Source organism: Ruditapes philippinarum, unplaced genomic scaffold, assembly GCF_026571515.1.
Source record: "Ruditapes philippinarum isolate M1 unplaced genomic scaffold, ASM2657151v2 ctg13762_1_1_1_1, whole genome shotgun sequence".
Taxonomy (NCBI): domain Eukaryota; kingdom Metazoa; phylum Mollusca; class Bivalvia; order Venerida; family Veneridae; genus Ruditapes; species Ruditapes philippinarum.
In genome coordinates this window covers 1-23,328 of record NW_026867215.1, presented here as the reverse complement: position 1 = coordinate 23,328, position 23,328 = coordinate 1, and the positions used below count along the sequence as shown (strand labels likewise).

Genomic DNA, 23,328 nt, shown 5'->3' with positions numbered 1-23,328 from the left:
TGCAAATAAAGTAAAAGTCACAATCAGATAACTTGTAACAATCATCTCCTTTTTCACGCAGCCCTTTTTCATAAATGCCTCCCGCGCTTTTGCTCCCGAGATTTGTTCCAATCACAGTACTGGTACAATCAAAGTAATGCACGCTTGAAACGTCCCATTTCATAGGACAAGCGTGGCGTGAACATAATATCATCTATATTCACCGCGGTGTATAAAGATACTTTAGTTTTTTGTGTCCCTTCAAGTAAGGTATTTTTGCTGTATTAACAATTCGTAATATAAAGGCGTTTTACAAGTGATTCTTCCTTTTTGACATTGGAAGTAAATTGTATAAAGTGCCATGGCTCAAAAACCTGATAATTCATCATACTTTTGTACCTAAAGACTATAGGTGGAAGATTTATTGAGGATGTTTGTAAAGTGAGTGCTTGTTTAACTTCGGTACCAGAATCTTTCTTTTGTTCCTTCGTTCTTTTGTTTCATTTGATTTCATGTTATCTTACAAATATTGTTTTTCTTTTTTCGATATTTGAATCTAGGTTGACAATAAAAATGTTGGAAATGGTGCTGCCCCAACAAAAGTTACTCTGAACGAAAATGAATTGCTCCATATTTTGTGTGACGCTGAGTGTGATGAGCTACAAATCACTAGCACAGAAAATATAGCTGTTGTATCTGGCTGGGACAACCAAGGTCACGCTTCAAGAGCGTCTGTAGTAGGAGACTCATCGGCGCAGGTGATATTGCTTTTAATTTTATCACATACCCGTGCCGCTTTTCCGTTAGAATGGTAGTGCGCGGCCGTGCATATATAATTATTTTGTCATTTGCGTTATACAAAGCTATCTTTGAGTGGCGGCCAAGTGGTGAACGCGTCGGACTAGTAATTTTATGATCGCTGGCTGCATGGGTTCAAACCCGTCAGGGGCTAGTCGTTGTTTCCTTGAGCAAGAAAATTTACACTCATTGCTCAGTACTGGTAGGTTCCAGAACGGATTCGAAAGAATGTCTATAAGTTTATAGCTTCCTACACAATCGAATTAAAATATATTCTGTATAAACCAAAGATAGCTTTAAGACGTGCTAAATGTTAGCGTTATAGTATACTACAGGCACGTCAATGAAAAATGGTTCTTTTTCACTTCAAACGGTCTTAATTTTTCTGATATGTGATAAATATGATACTAAATTCGAGAAAGGTTGTCACTGACTTTATTGAACATGGTAAATTAAATAATGTTGTGCTCGCCAGAGGCTTGCATAACATAAATTTATTCAGCTCGTTCAATAAATTTAGTATTAAAATAACATTCACTCAATATCCTCTATGTATGATTTAATAGTGTGAAACAGAAGGTAATAAAGAATCCCGAAATAACGCACAAAACAACAAAATTGAAATTGTTGCAGGCTGATTTTGATTGTGCCTGTTTATGGACGGTAATTGAAAGTGAGAGTTACCGTCCACGCCCTCTAGCACCGGCTTAAGCAGTATTCAACATTTAGCATGAACTGGTATAATTTGGAATTTTATAACATCCATAGCCGAATAGAAACAACTAAAATACCACAAGCACAGCACTAATGTTGTCCTAAACGATCTTTAAGGATCGGAAATAAAACATCCCTGACTGAATGTACAGGGTGACTTTTTACAGCTGCACGGCACAAACACATGTTGATGTGGCGATAAAATATAGAGAAATAAGGAATCCCCAAAGAACGCACAGGACGACAAAATTGAAAATGTTGCAGACTCGAAAACATACATATTATCCACAGTTTATCAGCTACAGTGTGTGGGGTGAAAAAGCTTCGCCGAACTATTTTGGTCACTTTTTATATTCATGATTCCGTCAATGTAGAAAAAGAAATGCTTGCGTTTTCTAAGTAAATAACATATTTCCCGAATCAAATAGCATTTTCCCCTAAAATTGTAAAAAAGATTTTGAATACATATTTGAATTACTTTTGTTTTCATGAGCAGCGTTCGCGTGGCCGTTGAACGTCTGATGTCATCGTTTTATGTGTGTCCTTTCCCCGCGCTTTATTGAAAACAGTCAAAAATTGATGTTACTATTTTTTTTTCGACATAGATATTTTTTGTGAATATGCTTTTAATAATTTAGTCTTGCCCTTGTGAAAATTTCGAAATCATATCGGACTGAGCGGTGTCATTGGCTATCTAACACCGGTTTGGAGTCTTGATACAAAATAATCGACCTCGAAGGCCGTAACTTGCCAAAAGCAGTATTATTATTATAGCAGAAAAAACAAACAAACATACACACACACACACACACACACGCACACGCGCACGCACGCACGCACGCACACACACACTATCGACACATACATGTACTTGCGTTATTGAATCGCGATTATGTCGATGTACAACTCATGTTTTGACTCTAACTATCTTTTACATATTTCAGGTCATTCCAAACAAGTATTATAGTGACGAATATGTTCCATTTGCATTTGGATATATAATCTTGAGTGATGACCCCACTGATCCATCGATCACTTATACCGACCTCACCACAACTACTACAGTAAATCAAGCTACGTTTTATAAAGGTTCTGTTGGTACTGAAATGTCATTCGACAAACCGGTTTCTGTGTACTTGCATGTTCCAGGCAAGTTCTCTTTTAAATTTGCTTTTTCTCCTTCATTTACCCACCGGCTCTTTTGTTAAATGCAGTCTGGTAAATCAATTACACTTAAAACAACAACAACAAAACACCGTATCATGATTTGTGCACTTATGCATAACAAAACAATAGCGGTTGGTTTCTTTCAGGGTTCCCACAAAAAAGAGAAATCAAAATTCCCTGACTTTTCCATGACTTTTCCCTGACCAAGACCATTTTTCCCTGACCAATAACAACGTCAAGTTTTCACAATTTTTAGAGCATTAAACATATTTTTATATGCTGGCACCCTCTGCCTTATATAAGCAAACCTCTTTCCTCCCTTTCTTTAATTTTAAATCATTTCAGATACAGAATACATGTCTATGAATATAAGCAACAATTGTCATTAGATACTTGTGTATTTTACTTTAAATTAGCATGAGTACATTTCTTCAAATGTGAAAAGTATATGATAAAATATGTCATGCTCAAATATATTTCAATTTTGAGCAGTTAAAGCAGTGTAAGATACTAACTACCAAAGCTAGTTTTGTACAATTTCAGCTATATACTAAAATTATTAGCTTTGCCTACATTTTGCTTTTCATGTAGCAACTTTATTACTTGTTATATTGTTTCTTGTTAAAACAAAAGTTTTTAATTGATTTCCAACATTTATTCAAGTAAAATGCATGCCTATTTTAGCCAATCCTCCTTTGATTACACTGCTTTGTATGGGGAGGGGCCAAAATATAAAAAATGCATTTATGAAAAAATGCTATTATCACTGCATTCATACAACAGAAGTAGAGTTTTTGTTCTATACAATTGTACTTTGCCACAATGCAAGTGTGTAAATCTCAGATTTCTCTTGCTTGAGATCATGACTTCTAATCATTTAATAAATATCTCTGAAAAGCAAACACTTCTCATGCCTTTTGTTTTAATTGCATAACTTGTACACATGTTTAAAAAAGACATTCCAATATGAAATGTTTCCTCAAGAGATGGACAGAGATATTTTTTTTTTTTTTTACTATATGTACATATAATGAAAATCAATGACCCCCGGGGGATCCAATTTTGACCCCTGGGCTATAATTTTAACAATCTTGGTATAGGTCTATTGCACAAATTTTTATTCTAGATATCTAACCTATAGCCTTTGTCAATTAAGAGAAGAATTATTTTTAATTTTTACTAAATGTACATATAATGTACATACATATAAGGAAAAGCTATGACCCCTGGGCCCGGCCAATTTTGACACTATGGGCAAAATTTGAGCAACTTTGGTAGAGGACCTATAGATAGTATTATATACCAAATAATCAAAGCTCTAAGCCATGTACCTTCGGACAGTAAGATATTTTAAGTTTTAACTATATGTGCAAAATGAAAATCAATGACCCTTAGAAATTAAGGGCCAATTTTGATCCCAGGGCTTGAACAAACTTGTTAGAGGTCCAATAGACGATGCCTTTTGCAAAATATCTAAGCTCTATCCTTCTTGGTCTTTAGATGATTTTATTTAAACTTTTTTTTCATATAATTTCTTATGGTTGCCATGACGACCAAATTCTTGCTCAAGCAAAATTAATTCTTATAACAAATTTGAAAGCCCTTTACCATTAAGGAACAATCCTGCAAGTTTAGCTAAATTTGGACTAACCATTTTTTTTGAAAAGACTAACCAATTTTTTGAAAAGATTTTTTAACTTCATACTAAAGATAAAGTAACTTTAAATGACAAAAGATTTCGAAAATTTTCAGACATAACATATTTTTTAAAAGATATTTACAAGAATAAAAAAAGATACTTGTAATGATAAATAAATAAATAATATAAGAAATTGCCTTTGCCTTGACTTTTTTGCTTCCTACAGTTTGAACAACATTCTTCTCTTACAAAATTCTCTGACTTTTCCCTGACCTTGAAAAAAAATCATTTTCCCTGACTTTTCCCTGACCGTGGGAACCCTGTCTTTGCGTGTCATTGCCATACTTTATTAATTAGATAAAGGACATAAATAATAAGTTTGTTGTGAGTGATATTTAAGATCCTGTAACATACTTTTATAGTAAAAAATATGATGCTCAAATTAAGATTTATCGATTAATTACGTAAGCAGCCAGGATATGCGTCTCTTGCTCGCCTTCCATAGCAACAAAAAGGTTCAAGGTTGACGATGATGAAGTTACAATTTTATATAACCGGTTCTTCAGCAGTAGCGTGACTAGCGTCATTAGTTCCCTATGATTACATCACGAACGTTCTATTAACATTATATTTTCAAGAATTTCTGTCAAAAGCGAATGTTTTACAAAAGATGAAACAAAACTTCAAGCATATCAAGTAAAAGTTCGGCGAAATAAACGTTTCTTTTTAATCTCTGTGAATAAAATAAATTAATTGTATTGTTTTTGTTTAAACGTTTTGATCACTAAAGTCGTCTAACATATCATGATTTCGCTTACTTGGGACCCTTTAACGTTTCCGTATCAAGCTAGGAAAGTCGGGTTTATTATTAAGCAAGGAAAATCGCGTTTATTATCAAGCACAGAAAGTGGCGTTTATTATCAAGCAATGAAAATATCTCTTATTATCAGGCAATAAAAGTGGCGTTTATAATCAAGCAAAGTCGTGATTGTTATCAAGCAAGCAATTGTCGCATTTTTTATTAAACGTTCATTATCATGCAAGGAAAGTCCCGTTTATTATCATGGAAAGATAATTGAGTTTATTATTAAGCAAGAAAAATCGAGTTTATTTAGCAAGAAAACTCGCGTTTAGTATCAAACAAGAGAAATTTTTAAGAAAGTTGCGTTTATTACCAAGCGAAGAAAGTCGCGTTTTGTATCAATCACTTAGAATATACAATCACTTAGTGACACAAGTACCAACATGTCTCAATTCATATAACTGGAAATAGATACTAAGGACAGATACCATGGAAGTGAATCACAAAATAAAACGAAAATAAGTGTTTGTAAGAAACAATGATACATCGTTTGGGACAAACTTTCGATTAACTGTAAAGAATAGTGTTTCGAACATCGAAAACTTTAAATATATACATTGATAAGTTTCTAATTTCTATTTCATTTTCTGAATTCATCAATGTAACAAATTAAGGTATATTTGGTCTTTTCCAATAGTGTTTTATATATATTTTTTCGTAATTCATTTTAAAGAGAACATTCTAAAATAAAGTGAAATTCATCTTCCAAAATAAAACATTTTTTTTTCATTTCCTATTATCAAATGGTATTGCACTAGGTTTATTCCACCTTTCAGTTTCAATCTCGAGTCTATGTAAAGAAACTCAAAGCAGGGACAGAGCAATTATAAAATTTTCAATATTAATACAGTGTAAATACTTTTGAAATTTAAGATCTGCAAATATTACATATGTACGAGCTCTAGTTGAGTTATTTATTTCTGAAAACCAATTTTGGATAAAAAAACATCATTTACTCGTTGTTTTACTAAACTTATGAATACATCTACGCCTTGAGATAACCATACACCATTTAAAGCAAGTGACTGTAATAAATCTCCAACACTTCTAACCCATGTTTTTTGTTAGATCTTACCTGTAACTCTCTGTACAATAAACCATATATTGTTTTTACATAGTTTATATCTTCAAGTTGTATAATTTAAGTCAGTATTTTATTACACTTACAATTCTTCTTCATTTCAAACTTATTCTTCCTAGTTCTACATAAATAATTTTTTTCTGAGTTTGTACAATGACGCCTAACAGTTTTTTACAAAAACTCAAATGCACTTTTTCTTATTTACAACAATCATATATACCGCTTACATCTGAAGCATAGTTCAAAATTGGTGAGATCTATTTATCAAAAAGTTCTAGTTTATGTTTCACAGTTATACATGAAAATTAAATCAAATCTAGTTGAAATTTATATAATGCCTTAATTCAAAGTTTGACCAGATAGTGTTTCAAAAGAAGTATTAAAAGATTCACCAGTTGAAGACTGCTCCTAAATAAGAACATTTTTTGGCAATTTCTAAATTTTCTCCATTATATACGAATGAAATGTAATGTCTTAGTCTGCCTTTTCTGAAAATAATCATTTTTGTTATTAACAGTTAATCTCCACTTATCACAATAATTCTCCAATAACAATAAACCTTTATGTAAGCCTTCTTCTGTTTCAGATATAATATAACGATATCATCTGCATATAAAAGTAAAAAAAAATAAGAAACCATAATTAATTCCTTCAAATTTATTCATGATAATAAAATATTCTTCTATGTGATTTAGATACATGGCGAACAAAAAAGGTGATAAAGACTCTCCCTGTGGAGCGCCAACACACATGGAAATTCTTCACTCAAAACATTTTGATATTTTATTCGGGACCTTACACTTTCGTACATTGATTTAATGACGTCTAACATTTTACCTCTAACACCATATTTAATTATTTTAAACCATATAATATCTCTAACTAAATAGTCAAAAGCCTTGGTAAATCAACAAACATAGCATAAAGTTTTTTTTATTTTTACTCAACAGATACAAAATAAGGCCATGCAAAACAAAAATGTTTCTATGGTTCCCATTTGTTGTCTTAAACCTGACTGAGCTTAAATACAGTCTTTTTAAACAAAGGGAGCAAATATCGTCTATAACATTACAAAGTTTTTTTCAAACTTTCATTTCTATCCGAACTGTTTTCTGCAATAATAATGTCTTGGGAAATAGTTTTAAGATTTTCTTCAACATTACGACTTGACGTAATATTAATATATTCTTCTTTCTTATTGTTTTCCCATTTATACATGAAAGGATGGATGAAGTTGTTGTTGTTGTTGCAGTGGTAGTATTTGAAAGTGAGTAGTAGAAGTAGAAAAAAGGTAGTTGTAGAAGTAGGGAGTGGGTAGTAGTATTAGTAGGAAGTTGGTAGCAATCATTGTAGATGAAAGAAGCAAGTACTAGATGTAAAAAGTGGATAGAAGTAGTACTAGATAGTAGAAAATGAGAAATAGTTTTAGAAAGTGGGTAGTAGTAGTAGTAGTGATGGTAGTAGTAGTGGTAGTGGTAGTAGAAGTAATAAGTGGTGGTAGTGGTGGCAGTAGTAGTTTGTAGTAGAAGTATTAGTAGCAGTAGCAGCAGCAGCAGCAGCAGCAGCAGAGTGTAGGTAGTAGTGATAGTAGTAGAAAAGGAGTAGTGATGGTGGTGGTGGTGGGCAGTAAAAGAAGAAAGTGGATGGCAGTAGTAGCAGCAGTACAGTTTTATAGCAATTCTTAGCCCGATGTAAATAACAAGCGTTGCAATGTGCTTCACTTTTGGGTCATTTTTCCACAGTAAAAATGATAATATTCTGGAAAACGGGATGATGGATTACTTGAAAGTTTGCACACAAGTTATTAGTTAAGACCTTCATCAAATGGTACACTAACCTGGAAGAAATATTCTAGTCCCGACATGTCAAAAACATTATGTGAAGTCCCTATAATGACTTTTATTAATAGTAAGATTATTTTGTTATTTTCATGACAGCCGCTACACCAGCACTTCTACAATATCCATCTGTTGAACAATGGGCAACATCGTATTTTTTACCATTAGAAGATGACGTATCATATTTGGCTTACATAGGTAAATATTAATCTATTTAGGCATTAGTATGGTCTCCACACACCACAACAAAAATAAATAAAATCGAAAAAAGTCCCAAGATCAAGCAAGATTATGGTCAGAACTATATAGTCACGTACAAGCTTCACTCTCAATCTTCGCAGAGTAGATATGCTATAACGTCGACTTAGTGCAATAACGGAATAATTTCTTCTAAATTTGATAGCAGTTAATCAGTTATTGCACTTAGGTGGCGATATAATAACTTGCTTCTACAAGAGTTACCGTGATGTGTTTTCTATCCCTATCAGAAAAAGAAGAGATACTCCCCTTTTTCGAACATCACAACATGACTATTTCCTGGCCCATTATTCATCGTGAAGAAAATCCGGATCATGATAAAAATTTCATTTTCGTTGCTCTTTGAAACTGAAATTGATCATATTTCACGGATATATCCACATCGGTTCCCTCTTTGCGAAATCTACTGAAACCGTACCCTTTTTGCCAATGCACAGGCCACTCTCTGCTGAAAACAACTCGGTGACATACACCAATGCATTGATTGTTCATTCGATTGTTAAAAGTAGGTAAATGGTGTGAATAGCAAGTATACACGGAACAATAGTCTGTTTTAAATTTGTCTATATCATTTACAAATGTTTGTACATTGTATAGTTTAACATGTTTTGCCAACTTTGTATATAAATCGTTTGTTTGATATGATTAATATTCTTTTATACGATCTAAGTAAACTTAGGTGATGATGGTGTTATTGGTTACATACTTGTACATAGTGTTCGTTATTTATAAGAAAACAAGATAATAACATAATCATGCTTTTCTCATTGTAATAAAATTCTTTGTTTCAGTTGCTCGCAAGGATGAATCTGATAGTATAACCATGAATGGTCAGCCATGGCAGTCATATGGCATAAATAGTCCTGCAGCTGATATTGCAAAGCTTTCAAGTAAGCATTTTGTTGTTTTGTCCCCCACTTTAGGGGGGGGGGCATTTAGAGTTACCCTTATCCATCCGCCCGTCCCTCCGTACACATTTTGTGTCGCACGTAGCTCAAGTGTTTGTATTAGTATTTGTAGAGCTATTGTCCTTGACTTAGTAAAAATTTGCAAATTTTCAACTTGTGTCGCACGTAGCTCAAACATTATTTGATCTAGAGTCATGAAACTTTACAGGAATATCGACCAGCATGTGTAGTTGTGCCCCTGGGTATTTCATGTGGATATATATTTAGTATTTTTAGAGTTATTGCCATGAATTAGTAAAAATTTGCAATGTTCAGCTTGTGTCGCACGTAACTCAAAGACAATCTGACATAGCGTCATGAAACCTTACAGGAATGTTGCTCAGCATGTGAAGTTGTGCACCTGGGTATTTTCGTTCGGATATATTTAGTATTTCTAGAGTTATTGCCCTTGACATAGTAAATAATACAATTTTCAACTTGTGTTTCACACAACTCAAAAAGTATTTGACCTAAAGTCATGAAACTTACAGAAATGTTGATCTGCATGATAAGTTGGGGTTTTGCTTGTGGATTTATTTTGTTTTGTCAGAGTTATTGCCCTTAACTGAATAAAAATTTGCAATTTTCAACTTGTATCGCACATAGCTCAAAAAGTATTTGACGTAGAGTCATGACACTTTACAGGTATATTGATCAACATGTGTAGTTGTGCACCAGGGTATTTTCGTTTAGATTTATACAGTATTTGTAGAGCTGCAACGCATTGTCCTTGACTTAGTAAAAAATTTGTAATTTTCAACTTGTGTCACATGTAGCTCAAAAAGTATTTGACATAGGGTCATGAAACTTTACAGGATTGTTGATCAGCGTGCAAAGTTTTGCACTAGGGGTATCGCTTGTGAATTGATATGTTTTGTCATTGCCATTGACTAAGTGAAAATTTGCAATTTTCAATTTGTGTCGTGGGTACATCAAAATGTTTTTAATCTAGAGTCATGAAACTTAACAGGAATGTTGATCATAGATGCATAGTTTCAAGTCTATTGTATCGCTTCCTTAAGCCTCTGTCACATCAGCCTTACGGCAGCCGTACGTACACATTTTGACAAAAATCGCTGTATTTCGTGCGTCAGGCGCAAGACGGTCGTACGAATTCTTAAGGTCGCAAGGTTGCCGCAACGTCGCAGACTGATTTCTCAACATGCACATTATTTCTGCGATTTTTTGACATATTTTGACGTCTCAAGACAGTCTTGACAGTACGACAGACTCACGATTTCAAGAAGTTCTCAAGTCATAATGTTTTGCATTTGTCTTGCGGAGACCGCGGAGTTGCCTAACAAACATCGTGCGGCACCGCAGGCCGGAATCGAATGCCGTCACATGACAGTTAACAATCTTAAGACAGTCGTACAACTGGTATGACAGCCGTCCAACAGTCCTACGACCGTTGCGCGTCTTCTTAAAATTACATCCTTTCAAAATCCGAAAAAGGTTGCGGCTCACCCTTACATGCCCGGTGTATTCACCCTCTGACACTCTATCAAGCTCCTGGAAGAGGGTGTGACATTGGCCAAACAACCGACTTCGCGCAATCCATGCCCCGTGTTCACAAAGATTTGAGATACAACATCAAATTTAAAAACTCAAATATTCTCCATTGTTTATACTCATAGATTAAATATCTTATAATAAATTGATAAAATTTGACTTGAAACGGCATAATATTATGGAATGAATTTTAAAATAAATTTATTATTTTTGCAAGATATGGTCATTTTACAGTTGATCCGAAGATTGATCTTGATCCTAAAACTGATCCTAATTTTGATCTGATGATTAATAACTTTGTTTTGTTATTTGTCGATTTTATCAAAAAATACATGTAGGTTTGTTTCTTTGCCATTGTTTACATTTTGTATATAAACAATTTAATTCTATCAAAATATGATCAGTTTTAGTTTCATAAAACAATGGAAATAAAATCGTGATCATTTAACCCTGATCCTGATCTTTTCTTAGTGAACACAGGGCCAGGGTTTTGCCCACCAGCGCATTGCCTGTCTTCTCCAACCTTATTGTGCCCTGATAAGCAACGCCAGAACTATTGCGTGGCGCACTTCTTCACGTAGTCTCCGTCTAAGAATACTCAAATGCAACCTTTGTGATTGAATTGCCGTCCCGATTTGATTGAAACAATACGGGGCACTCTGATGATGGTGGTGCATTCTATCCTTACTTTCGAATTCGTACGATTAACGTACATACAACGTACGACAACCGTGTGGCAACCTTGCGAATTATTGGTGGGCGTGCGGTTTACATGCAATTTTTAAAAAAAATTTGTACGATTGCCATACAACTGTCATAACAATCGCACGTCTGTTGCACTGTCGGTTTGCGACGACCATACGAAATACTGTTGGTTTTTGTCCTACTTTCAATATAAATATCGTGCTAGCCATGCGGCCGCTGTACAAACAGCGAACGTCTGTCTTACGATCTAAATATCTGTCTGCGAAATTGCCTGCGACGTTTCTACGGCACAGATTTCTCCTCAAATCGTTCGAACCAAATTTCGTGCGGCTGATGTGATAGAGGTTTTACCATTCGTTTCTTTATTGGAAATATTGTCGGCTTCGAGAACTTGATGGAAGGCGGTAATATGTTCAATTATAATATGTATTCTTCAAATACATGTATTAAATGTTTTGATGTTTTTATTGCCTCAGGGTGATCTCCCCCTTGTCAGATTTTTTTCTTTACAACAGCAGGTGTCACAGCTGTATGAAGTTACAACATACTTCACTTAACTGTGCTGTATTCTTCTGCTCCTTCTTGACCATTATTTCCATCACATTTTGTGTTGGAATTTGAATGCCGCTTAAGATGGTGCCAAGGGGCGTTAACAACTATTACGTTGCACATTTACATTATCTTTCATTTAAAGATTAAGTCAACAAGTTTATCATTTTTGTGGTTTTCAAATTTTCTGCGTTAACTCCCCTTTGTTCAGTTTTTTGATGGCTGTCCCGTCGTTTGTCGACCCCCTTTTTATCCAAACATAATTTAATCTGAGATAAGATCAACAAGTAAATGCGGCATTCAAAGAAGGACGACAAAACAAAATCTAATACAACAGGACAATATAAAAACATTGCAGGTCACGGGATAAATAGAGAAGATGGCAAAAGATGAGGCATGAACAGGATACCCATGCTAAAAAGTAATTATCAAATTAAAGCATTGCAAGTAATACTAAAGTCTCCTACCGGTAAGAAACCAATAAGAAGTATTCAACATCATTCAGAAGGGTCATGTCCATTCAATTATGCCATTGTGAAAGACATGAATGAACCTTTGAGTACTTAGTTTGTCTGTATAACCTTAATGTGTTAAATATCCTTGCCAATAAACGACATTGCCTGCAATCACTTTTAAATAATTTGAAACTGACAAACAGAGTGCGAATCTTTAAACCGTAAAAATAAAAAAGGTTCCAAAATCTCAAGATCAATGAAAATATGAACTATAACAACAGGAATGGAATAAAATTGATTCTATTGTTTCAACTTAGATTAGAAAAAAACATGATAATATGTACACTTTTTTGTACAGAAAATAACCAAATACTTTTACATCTGTTCCATGAATACAAGTATGCGAGTTACTTTTAGCAGATTTCAAAAACTTTCAATAAAAGCTAAATGTTCGGATATGGCAGATAATGAACTCTCAAAAGAAGTTATTTTTGGGTTAACTGACACAAAGAAAAAGGATAATACTTCAACTTTCTTTTTTCTGTTGAAAAAAAGGATATATCTTCAATTGCAGGCACAAGAACCAAAGTTTCAATCTTAAAACTTTTCATGATACGTTAGGTTTTTATCATAACGTGGAAAAGAATATCGAAAACTCTTCCTGTAAAAAGGATAAAGTATATACAAATAGGGCCTACATAACTCTTGTAAATAATACAGTTTCTAATGATGATAAACTGAATATAAAATTTTCTTACAATGAATACATAATAAAATAAATAAATAAATAAATAAATTAATGAAATTTATAATCATCTAAATTAGGAGAGTTATCATATAGAATGTCTTCTTATGGTCTTCTTTCAAATATAAAGTAGTAAATATATTGTTGTCGACACATCATCCAGGAAAGCTAGGGGTCACCTGTTTATATAAAACATACATATATTTCACACTTCAATGCTGATATCATATTTATAATTTGTATTTACTTTGTAGAACTGAGAAATAGTCTAAATCAACAAGTTTATGTTAACATATATATCATGTTAACCCTTTACCGCATGAGCATATTGTGAAAAATGACCGTTTTCATTAAAAGGCCTCCTGCCACAAGTTCAAACTGCTATAAAACTATGAAAAATGATTCAGTACTGATGAAACTTGGCCGCCCTTCTTCAAACCCTCGAAACACAAAGGGGCACATCCCCCTTCTGGCAACCCCCTGATGTACCTTTTTTGATGTGTTTGGGGCCAAACAGGACATTTTTGCACTATTTGAGGCTTAAAAAAAGGGGGGGGGGGGAGTCGAAAGTGCGTTGTTACGCGTATATATGGCGTAAAGGGTTAACAAAAAATGATGAAAAACCTTAAAAATACTCAAAATCTAGTTCTTCCATGTTAACACGTGGTCTTTTTCAAATTTGGTAAAATTTTTTGTTTTGTTGCATTTTTTAGTTAACCCGTTACCGCATGAGCATATTGTGAAAAATGACCGTTTTCATTAAAAGGCCTCCTGTAACAAGTTCAAACTGCTATGAAACTATGAAAAATGATTCAGTACTGATGAAACTTGGCACAAATCTTGACTAGACAATAGTCCCTGTAACAGCATGCTCATTCTTTAATTTCCTGTTACCATTGCAACGGGGGATGTCTCAAAATTGCCAAAAGTCACTATTTTGCATTTTTTGCCCTTAAAACTGTTATATCTTGTATGATCATTTTAAAATTGTCTTTTCCGTTACTACGGTAGTTCTTTCTGTTGTTTTTTTTTAAATATTTTTACGGCCCTGTTTGCAATTATGACATTTTTTACCGTGAATGTTTAAATAGACCTAGTTCTGACTTCCATAACTTTGTATGTTGCTTTTATTTTGACGTTGTGCGACAGTACTGAGTAAACAGGTCTAGGAGTAGTATACTATTAAACATATTCGTCCGCCTTCGAATCGGCAGGTCGAAGGTTCGAGCCCCACGGGGAGCGTTTATTGAAGGATGAATGTTTCTCATGGGACTCGTTCCGAAATGGCCGCTTCGTGAGCCGCGAGGTAGTTAAAATGAATGGTTACCGATTTCCATCCGCCTGGCGCCTGGCATAGTGGTAGGAATTGCGAGGCACATGGTATGCAAACAAAAGGTGTCACATCAGTCAAAAAGGCTGGCCCTTTCAGTAGGGGTGACACTATAATAAAAAACAAGACCTTTACCTTTTATTAGCTGTTCAAGTCTCTTAGCTAAAAACGACCCAGAAGGACATCGGTTTTATGGTAGTTTTAATGCAATGTTGATATGCCGAATATTACATTTTAACAACAGAAACTTTCGTCTGCAGTTTGAACATGAGTTATATGGTTTTATTCATAGGAAGGTAAACACATGGTGGTTCATACGAGGTTTTTGAAGCAATTCAACAAAATAGTAGATTGACCTCCCCATAAATCAATTAACATACTTTGTTCATTTTACTTTTACTGTTTTGTTTGCTTAAAAAAAATATCACAGGAACTTGAAATTCTATCAAATAACCAATATTAATGATAATATCAAAAAATACCCCCAAAAGCCCAACAAGACAATATTGAAAAATTTGCAGGCTCAGTTTGAATGAGTCAGATTCATGGACGGTAATGGAAAGTGCAAGTTACCGTTCATGCCCCCTAGCACCGGCTTAAGCAGAATCCAACATTAATATATGGTAATGATGAAATTTTGAAATTAGAAACAACCGCAATGTGTTCATATGGCGGTTAACGTGGAAACTTCAATGTGACATTTTCGTGCCATTCCATGAAAAGCGGCGTATTGTCCCCTAGTAAAATAATGCGTATGCCCTAAACGACAAAACAAGTGGCGGAACTTAATAAAATGGAATTTCAAAAGGGGATCAGATGTTATGAAGCCCTGTTAAGACATTTCCAAGAAAATAACAGGATTTCAATTACTTTCTGTGATTAAAATATTTAACTCAAGTATGAGCAAAGTTTATCTTTATATCAATGTCAAATATAACTTTATTTACAAAATCTGGCTGATTAATCTTAGTTGTTACGCTGACGACTATTATATGTTTCATATTTTTTAATTTTCTTTGATTGTAAATACATGAACATACAAAAATCATATTTCTTTATTTTTGTTCTGTCTTTACTATGATCACGGGATATATTTTGTTCTCTATAAATCATATAATCTTCATTCTTAACTGGAGAGGAAAGTTATATATGATGTGAACTACTGTTTGTTTGTTTTGGTGTTTTACATCATGTATTATAACTAGACTAACTTAAAGAAGTAACGCAACAGTTTTAATGATAACCTTGAATAGAGCATTTCGATTTTCATTTCTTTTGGAAAACACATTGCCTATATAGGTAAAGTCATCAAATATGACTACCATTTGTCCATCTGGCTCAAGATCATATACATCGATAATATCTGAATTTGTATATGATATTATATTATCTGGTTCCATTCTAATTTGTGTTGCGATTGTGTTTGCAACATCAATGAAATTTTGATATTTTTATTTTAATTTTTTTTAGCACAAAAATATAACAAGCTTTCTTGTTTTACCTGGTCCGAAGCAACCAATGAAAAATGAGTCTGCCATACATGTAATAGGATATATTTGCTAAAGATTTAATTTTTTTTGTCCGATTTATTGTTAAGGCCAGTTTGCACAATTAAATTGTAGATTAAGTAAAACGGAGAGATCGAATGACCACAAGGTATTGCCCATGGCTTCCGCACCTGGTATAAAAATAAGAATATCTTAAAAAAATACAGTAGAATAATTACTTTGTTTAATACTGGATTATGGAACGTTTTTTATGCCAGACCGTGCTGATATTATTTTTTCTTTGAATGACATTTCATTCAGTAGTTCAGATTTTTTTTTCTGACAGCTGCAGGACCTGGGCCGGTGAATTACGAAGTAAAAGGGTTTGCTATTGACAAAAATGCGTTAGGCGGCAAGTTACACGTCCACTTTGAATCTGGAGACGGGTCAAAACCTTTCATGTTAGTCATAGTAAATGTAGGCACTGGCAGTGCTTTTTTACCTTTCGGAGTCCGGTATCCGACCACTAATCGGGTAAGTAGTTTAAAGTTCATAAAGTCTTTGACCTACCGTTTTTTAAAAGGATTTATCTTACTATAGTTTAGGAGAAATACCACTGAACATTTGCTAGAATTATTATCACAAAGTAGAAAAAAATCGCTTTTTCCGCCGATTCTTACAACTTCTATTCATTTTCGAAAAAAATGGCTAAAAGAGATGAATCTGATGCCCTTAATAAAGTGCATTTTGGCGTCTGAAACGTCGAAAATTTAAAATTTAATCATTTAAGCGCCTTTCCGGTATATCCCGGAATGCAGTATTCACTGTGGTGCTCCAACACGTTTTTTAGTCTCACTCTGTTTCACACGCGAAGTCTAAGTACTGTCTACCGATAATTTCCATAACTGTATTCAACAACGTTTACATAAACTAACACCTTCTAAAACAATTTAATTATATTTAATTTGATCAAATATTTTCATTTTTGTTTGTTCTCCATTTAAATTCTTCAATGTTTATCTAATTATGTAACTCAACAAATCATATAAATGTAAGTCAGTAGTGAAAAGAACATTGATGTTTATAAAGAAACTCTCTACTACCTCTTATGTACCAACTTAGGTCAACCGAGAACATCAGTTTTGCAATACATAGGTTTCTCGCTCGATCTTCGGACGAAGCGAAATTTCCCAATGATTATTCCCCTCATCGCTGGTTTGGAAATCAAGTGGTATTAGCATTCGACCACTTGCGGAGAAATTGACAATTAACTAATGGTTATTTATCCAGGAAAGCCTGTAGGGTTGCTAAACCTCTGAGGCGAGACCAATGATGTGTTAAAAAAAGTAAAAAAAAAACAACAAAAAACACAACAACAAACGAAAACAAAAAGCTGAACAAAACAAACAAAAAACATCATTTCATTTTGGTCAGTTACAGAATTATACCTCTATTCGTAAGACAAAAAAATTTGGTATACTTGAAGACCTCAAATACTTGAATATAACTATAGATGTGTACAGTTTACACCATGAAAGTATTAGTTGTATTTTGATACTTTGTCTGACAATGTAGGTTTTACACCATGTAAGTAGTGGTCATATTTTGATACCTTGACTGACAATGTAGGTTTTACACCATGTAAGTAGTAGTTATATTATGATACCTTGACTGACAATGTAGGTTTTACACCATGTAAGTAGTGGTCATATTATGATACCTTGACTGACAATGTAGTTTTACACCATGTAAGTAGTAGTAAAATTATGATACCTTGACTGACAATGTAGTTTTACACCGTGTAAGTAGTGGTCATATTTTAATACCTTGACTGACAATGTAGTTTTACACCATGTAAGTAGTTGTCATATTATGATACCTTGACTGACAATGTAGGTTTTACACCATGTAAGTAGTGGTCATATTATGATACCTTGACTGACAATGTAGTTTTACACCATGTAAGTAGTAGTAAAATTATGATACCTTGACTGACAATGTAGTTTTACACCATGTAAGTAGTAGTAAAATTATGATACCTTGACTGACAATGTAGTTTTACACCATGTAAGTAGTAGTAAAATTATGATACCTTGACTGACAATGTAGTTTTACACCATGTAAGTAGTAGTAAAATTATGATACCTTGACTGACAATGTAGGATTTACACCATGTAAGTAGTGGTCATATTATGATACATTGACTGACAATGTAGTTTTACACCATGTAAGTAGTAGTTATATTATGATACCTTGACTGACAATGTAGTTTTACACCATGTAAGTAGTGGTCATATTATGATACATTGACTGACAATGTAGTTTTACACCATGTAAGTAGTAGTCATATTATGATACCTTGACTGACAATGTAGTTTTACACCATGTAAGTAGTGGTCATATTATGATACATTGACTGACAATGTAGTTTTTACACCATGTAAGTAGTGGTCATATTATGATACATTGACTGACAATGTAGGTTTTACACCATGTAAGTAGTGGTCATATTATGATACATTGACTGACAATGTAGTTTTACACCATGTAAGTAGTAGTTATATTATGATACCTTGACTGACAATGTAGTTTTACACCATGTAAGTAGTAGTTATATTATGATACCTTGACTGACAAAGTAGGTTTTACACCATGTAAGTAGTAGTTATATTATGATACCTTGACTGACAATGTAGGTTTTACACCATGTAAGTAGTAGTTATATTATGATACCTTGACTGACAATGTAGGTTTTACACCATGTAAGTAGTGGTCATATTTTAACACCTTGACTGACAATGTAGGTTTTACACCATGTAAGTAGTGGTCATATTATGATACCTTGACTGACAATGTAGTTTTACACCATGTAAGTAGTAGTCATATTATGATACCTTGACTGACAATATAGTTTTACACCATGTAAGTAGTGGTCATATTATGATACCTTGACTGACAATGTAGGTTTTACACCATGTAAGTAGTGGTCATATTATGATACCTTGACTGACAATATAGTTTTACACCATGTAAGTAGTGGTCATATTATGATACCTTGACTGACAATATAGTTTTACACCATGTAAGTAGTGGTCATATTATGATACTTTGTCTGACAATGTAGGTTTTACACCATGTAAGTAGTAGTTATATTATGATACCTTGACTGACAATGTAGGTTTTACACCATGTAAGTAGTAGTTATATTATGATACCTTGACTGACAATGTAGGTTTTACACCATGTAAGTAGTGGTCACATAATGATACCTTGACTGTCTATGGAACCTTTAAATATAACAGTGTATATGATTTTCGAATTTTTAAATATTACAGTGTGTAGCATCAACTTCGGTTCCTGGAGATAACCTAGATAACGACTGTGACGGTAAAGTCGACGAAGAGATGCTGAATAATGTCGGTAATTATATGACAATTATTTCTCAGTTGAATGCTGAGAAAATAGGTCAACTCTGGAATATATTGTATCCGTTACTCGGCCAACGTGGGGGTTTTCCATGCTAATTCCTCCGGTGCAAACAAACTGTTAAAGCTTCCTGGCACACCACACTACCTGTCACAATAGATTTGTCAACCTGTGGCGCTTATTTTTTTCAGAGCTGTCACTGTAAAAAAGTTTTGTTTTTTTTAATATAAGAGCAGCTGAGGTAAACCCAAAGTATTCTTCAATCCGGACAAAGTCTATTGAAAATTGGGTTTTTCTAATCTGTAGGTAAAAACACACTCTTACAGTTACAGCTTCGAACATTGACTAATGTGCGCTATAAAGCCATAACGGCAAATGTTTGTTTGTACCTATAAATTAGCTCGGAAAACACCCAAATTTGCCGAGTTCCGGATAAAATCTATTGCCGGGTGCTAAAATTTTGTATATGAATTTTGTTTAATTTTATTTCATTTTTCTCAAATAAAACAAGCTTTTGTTATCTGAGAAGAAGCTCAGCTTGGCTCATTTCCGAGTTTTATTTGAAATTGATTTGCTTGCAGATGATGATAACGATGGCGATACTGATGAAGATGTGGCTTTAAATCCTATCACAGGTAAAATATTAATTTATTCCTATGAAATATGTAACTAGTAGTGTAGTTATGGCATTTACTGATTTCCTATGCATTAGTCATTATTTGTTTGTTTGTATGTATGTGTGTGTGCTTTTGTTGTCTGATTTCAACACATTTTGGGTCATATGTTGACGATCGGCCATTCTTTAATTTTTACATAATGTCGAAATGATATCAGATTCTAGTAATTATAATAACTTAACGTTATTTAACCAAATTTACATGAAATGCTACCAGTTACACTAGAAACCAAATCTACATGAAATGCTACTATTATTTTGCAACAAGAATTTGCCAGAACAGTATATCATTTTTCTTAAGAAATTACTGTTGGTAAATGGAATATCATAAGTTTTCCGTTTATTAAAGGCTCGTTATACTTCAGAAATGCTTTTATTTTTACTTCTCAAAGTCCTTTTATTTTTGGTGTTGTTTAATAGTTCTATAAAAGATTCTCATTGGCCAATTACCTAAACAAACTATTCCTTCTGTTGCTTTTTGGCAATTAGTACAGTAATTGTTATAGTGATCGAGTATTTTGTATGGCAGTCAAAATACTACTGTGTTTACATTTTGCTACTTTAATGATAAGTAATTTCAAAGAGCCTATTTCCTTAGGTAACAAGCATCTAAAATACTCCTTATACATAATATAAATGGTATAAAACTCATCGTTTCCCTTTCTAAAGAAGTAAATTATTTAACTGTTTCTGAGGCATAATGTGCCTTTAAATGAGACGATATAAGTTGTCCGTTTGATAAATGATATAACACACGTTTTCCGTTGCTTGATTGTTGATTTGAACTACATTAGCTTTCCGTTTGTTTAATGGAACAACATAAGTTTGTCTGTTTGCTTAATGGAACAATATAAGTTTGTGTATTTGTTTAATGGAACATCATTTTGTCCGTTTGTTTAATGGAACAACATAAATTTGTTCGTTTGTTTAATGGAACAACATTCATTTTTCGCTTGTTTAATGGAAAAACATAAATTTTCCGTTTGTTTAATGGAACAACTTAAGTTTTCCGTTTGTTTAATGGAACAACATAAATTGTTGCTTTGTTGAACGGAACAACATAAGTTTCTAGTTTGTCAATTGGTAAAAGTGTCTTCGTTTGGGTATTAGAAAAAATGAAATAACTTTTCGTTTGTTAAATGGAATTACATTTTGTTTACTTTTAATTAATGTCAATAACAAACCACCTTTGTATGGAATCGTTTTGTTGCAGGTTCACTTAGATTCATGTTTAATTATGCCTCAGAGGAAAATATTATTTTACTGCTTTGAAAATGGCAAACATGAATATTATAATGTTTACATACCGGTTTTAGAGAATATTAAATGCATTTTTATTTGAAGTAAGTAGCAATAAATGTGAAACATTTTGTCATAAAAGTAACAAAATGTAAACAAAATATTTTGGCTTACAAAATACTGCATTCATTATGAAATATTTTACTTTTTGCCAAACAGCAACATTGAAAATATCGTACAGGTAGATCAATGAGTAACTTTTTGAATTCTATAAAAAAACACATAAATGAAAAATAAACAAAAACTTATAGAAATACAGTTAAAAGTATTCCTAAGGCATGATGGGCCTTTAATTTGAACATTACACACACAGAGCAGTTATAGATATAACGAAGATTGCGTTAATGTAAATTTCAGCTGGATCCCAAGGTATCTATGTGAAAACTCTTTTAATAGCCGACAATGCTGCTTTCACTGGCTCCACTACAGTTCATTCTTCTGGGTAAGAGACTTGAAAATATTTATGAATGGTAATACCAAATTACAAAATGGTACCTAACCTTTGAATACTCTGAATGAGAGAGTCAAATATGTCTTTCGTTGCCTCAGTTTTTAGCTAAAATATAGATCTGCTAATACCATAATAAACATTTTGTAGAATTTTATGTTTGAACTTATTTTATTACAATTCCATATAACCTAGCGATATTTGCAATGCCATTTTAAGAAAAAGTCCATATTTTTGTTTGTTTTTTTCTTCGAAATGTTATCATTTTCACTACTTACAACATTTCTTAAAATATTTTGTTATGTTTTAAATATTGCACGTTTGTAACGTCTGTTTTAATTGAACAATTGTGTCGTTTATATTACTGCAGAATCGGCACGTTTTATAAAATGTATATATACGGTTATTATACAAAATAAAAGAAAATAATAGAATTAAATATTTAGCGGAAAAAAGGGGATTTTTTGTTGTATAAATTCGTTTTTAAGCCATTAATTTAAATACGTATTATAATAATTATATAATTGAAATTAAACTCTTTTTTCTACTAAAAAGGACCTGAGAAAAAAATCATGAATTAAACGTTTAAAAGGAAAGGTAGAGAGTGTAGAACCTTTCAAGATAAAGTGAAGGAGTTACCTATCTAAATGTCTGTATATTGGATCCGGATGCACTAACATGCCTTGCTAATGAACGGGTTAGTTGCACCTATTCAAAGTTGCACACAGCACCAATGACTGCTTCTAGAACAATCACCGGCCCTTGGCCGTCAGGGGTTACATCCAATCAAAGGTTATGAAACATAAACACACGTACGCAACCTAAATCTCGTACCAAGGTCCGTGAATATTACAAAGAAGGAATATCAATAAAGTAACTATTTAGAAAAATGCTGACACTTAATTAATTTAAAAATATACTTGTCCGTTGATATCACACTCGAAATGCTAAATATTTAAAAGTCATCCTTATATGCTAGTTTTTATCATCTTAATAAATCGAAAATGATCTCATTAATGTTTTCCAGACCTTTCTCTTTAACGATTGAAAATGGCGTATACAACCAATGGGAGAAAACTCTCCTGAAACATAACTGAATTCGACCGAGAATATTTTCCTCTGACGCTAGCAACAGTCGGATATTTTCGTTGATATTCGAGTCTAAAGTTAAAGATTATTGCAATTTGACATATTGATATATTGATGTATCCTGTCTTAAATTGTTAAATCATCAACTTTCTATTAATTAAAGAAAATAGGCGAAATAATCACTTTCCGTAAATTAATTATTTTTAATTGTTTCTTTTTTCCAGTTGTAACATTATCACTCCAGACACAAAACTTATGGGTGCGATTTCGCCGTTTAAAAGAAACACTAATCTTGCGGCAGAGTTCAGTGACTACTGGGTCATC

The 23,328-nt window shown here is 33.2% G+C and overlaps 1 protein-coding gene across 1 annotated transcript; it reads left to right on the top strand.

Moving 5' to 3' along the window:
* Nucleotides 1-539: 539 nt before the first annotated feature.
* LOC132735319 (uncharacterized) lies at nucleotides 540-23,322 on the top strand (the record flags this gene model as incomplete). Its single annotated transcript, XM_060722261.1, has 9 exons — nucleotides 540-737; nucleotides 2,436-2,640; nucleotides 8,178-8,276; nucleotides 9,128-9,226; nucleotides 16,413-16,600; nucleotides 19,402-19,486; nucleotides 20,074-20,127; nucleotides 21,825-21,909; nucleotides 23,229-23,322. Coding segments are annotated over 9 exons (1,107 nt in total), but the record flags the coding sequence as incomplete, so codon positions are not given.
* Between the last annotated feature and the right edge of the window lie 6 nt (nucleotides 23,323-23,328).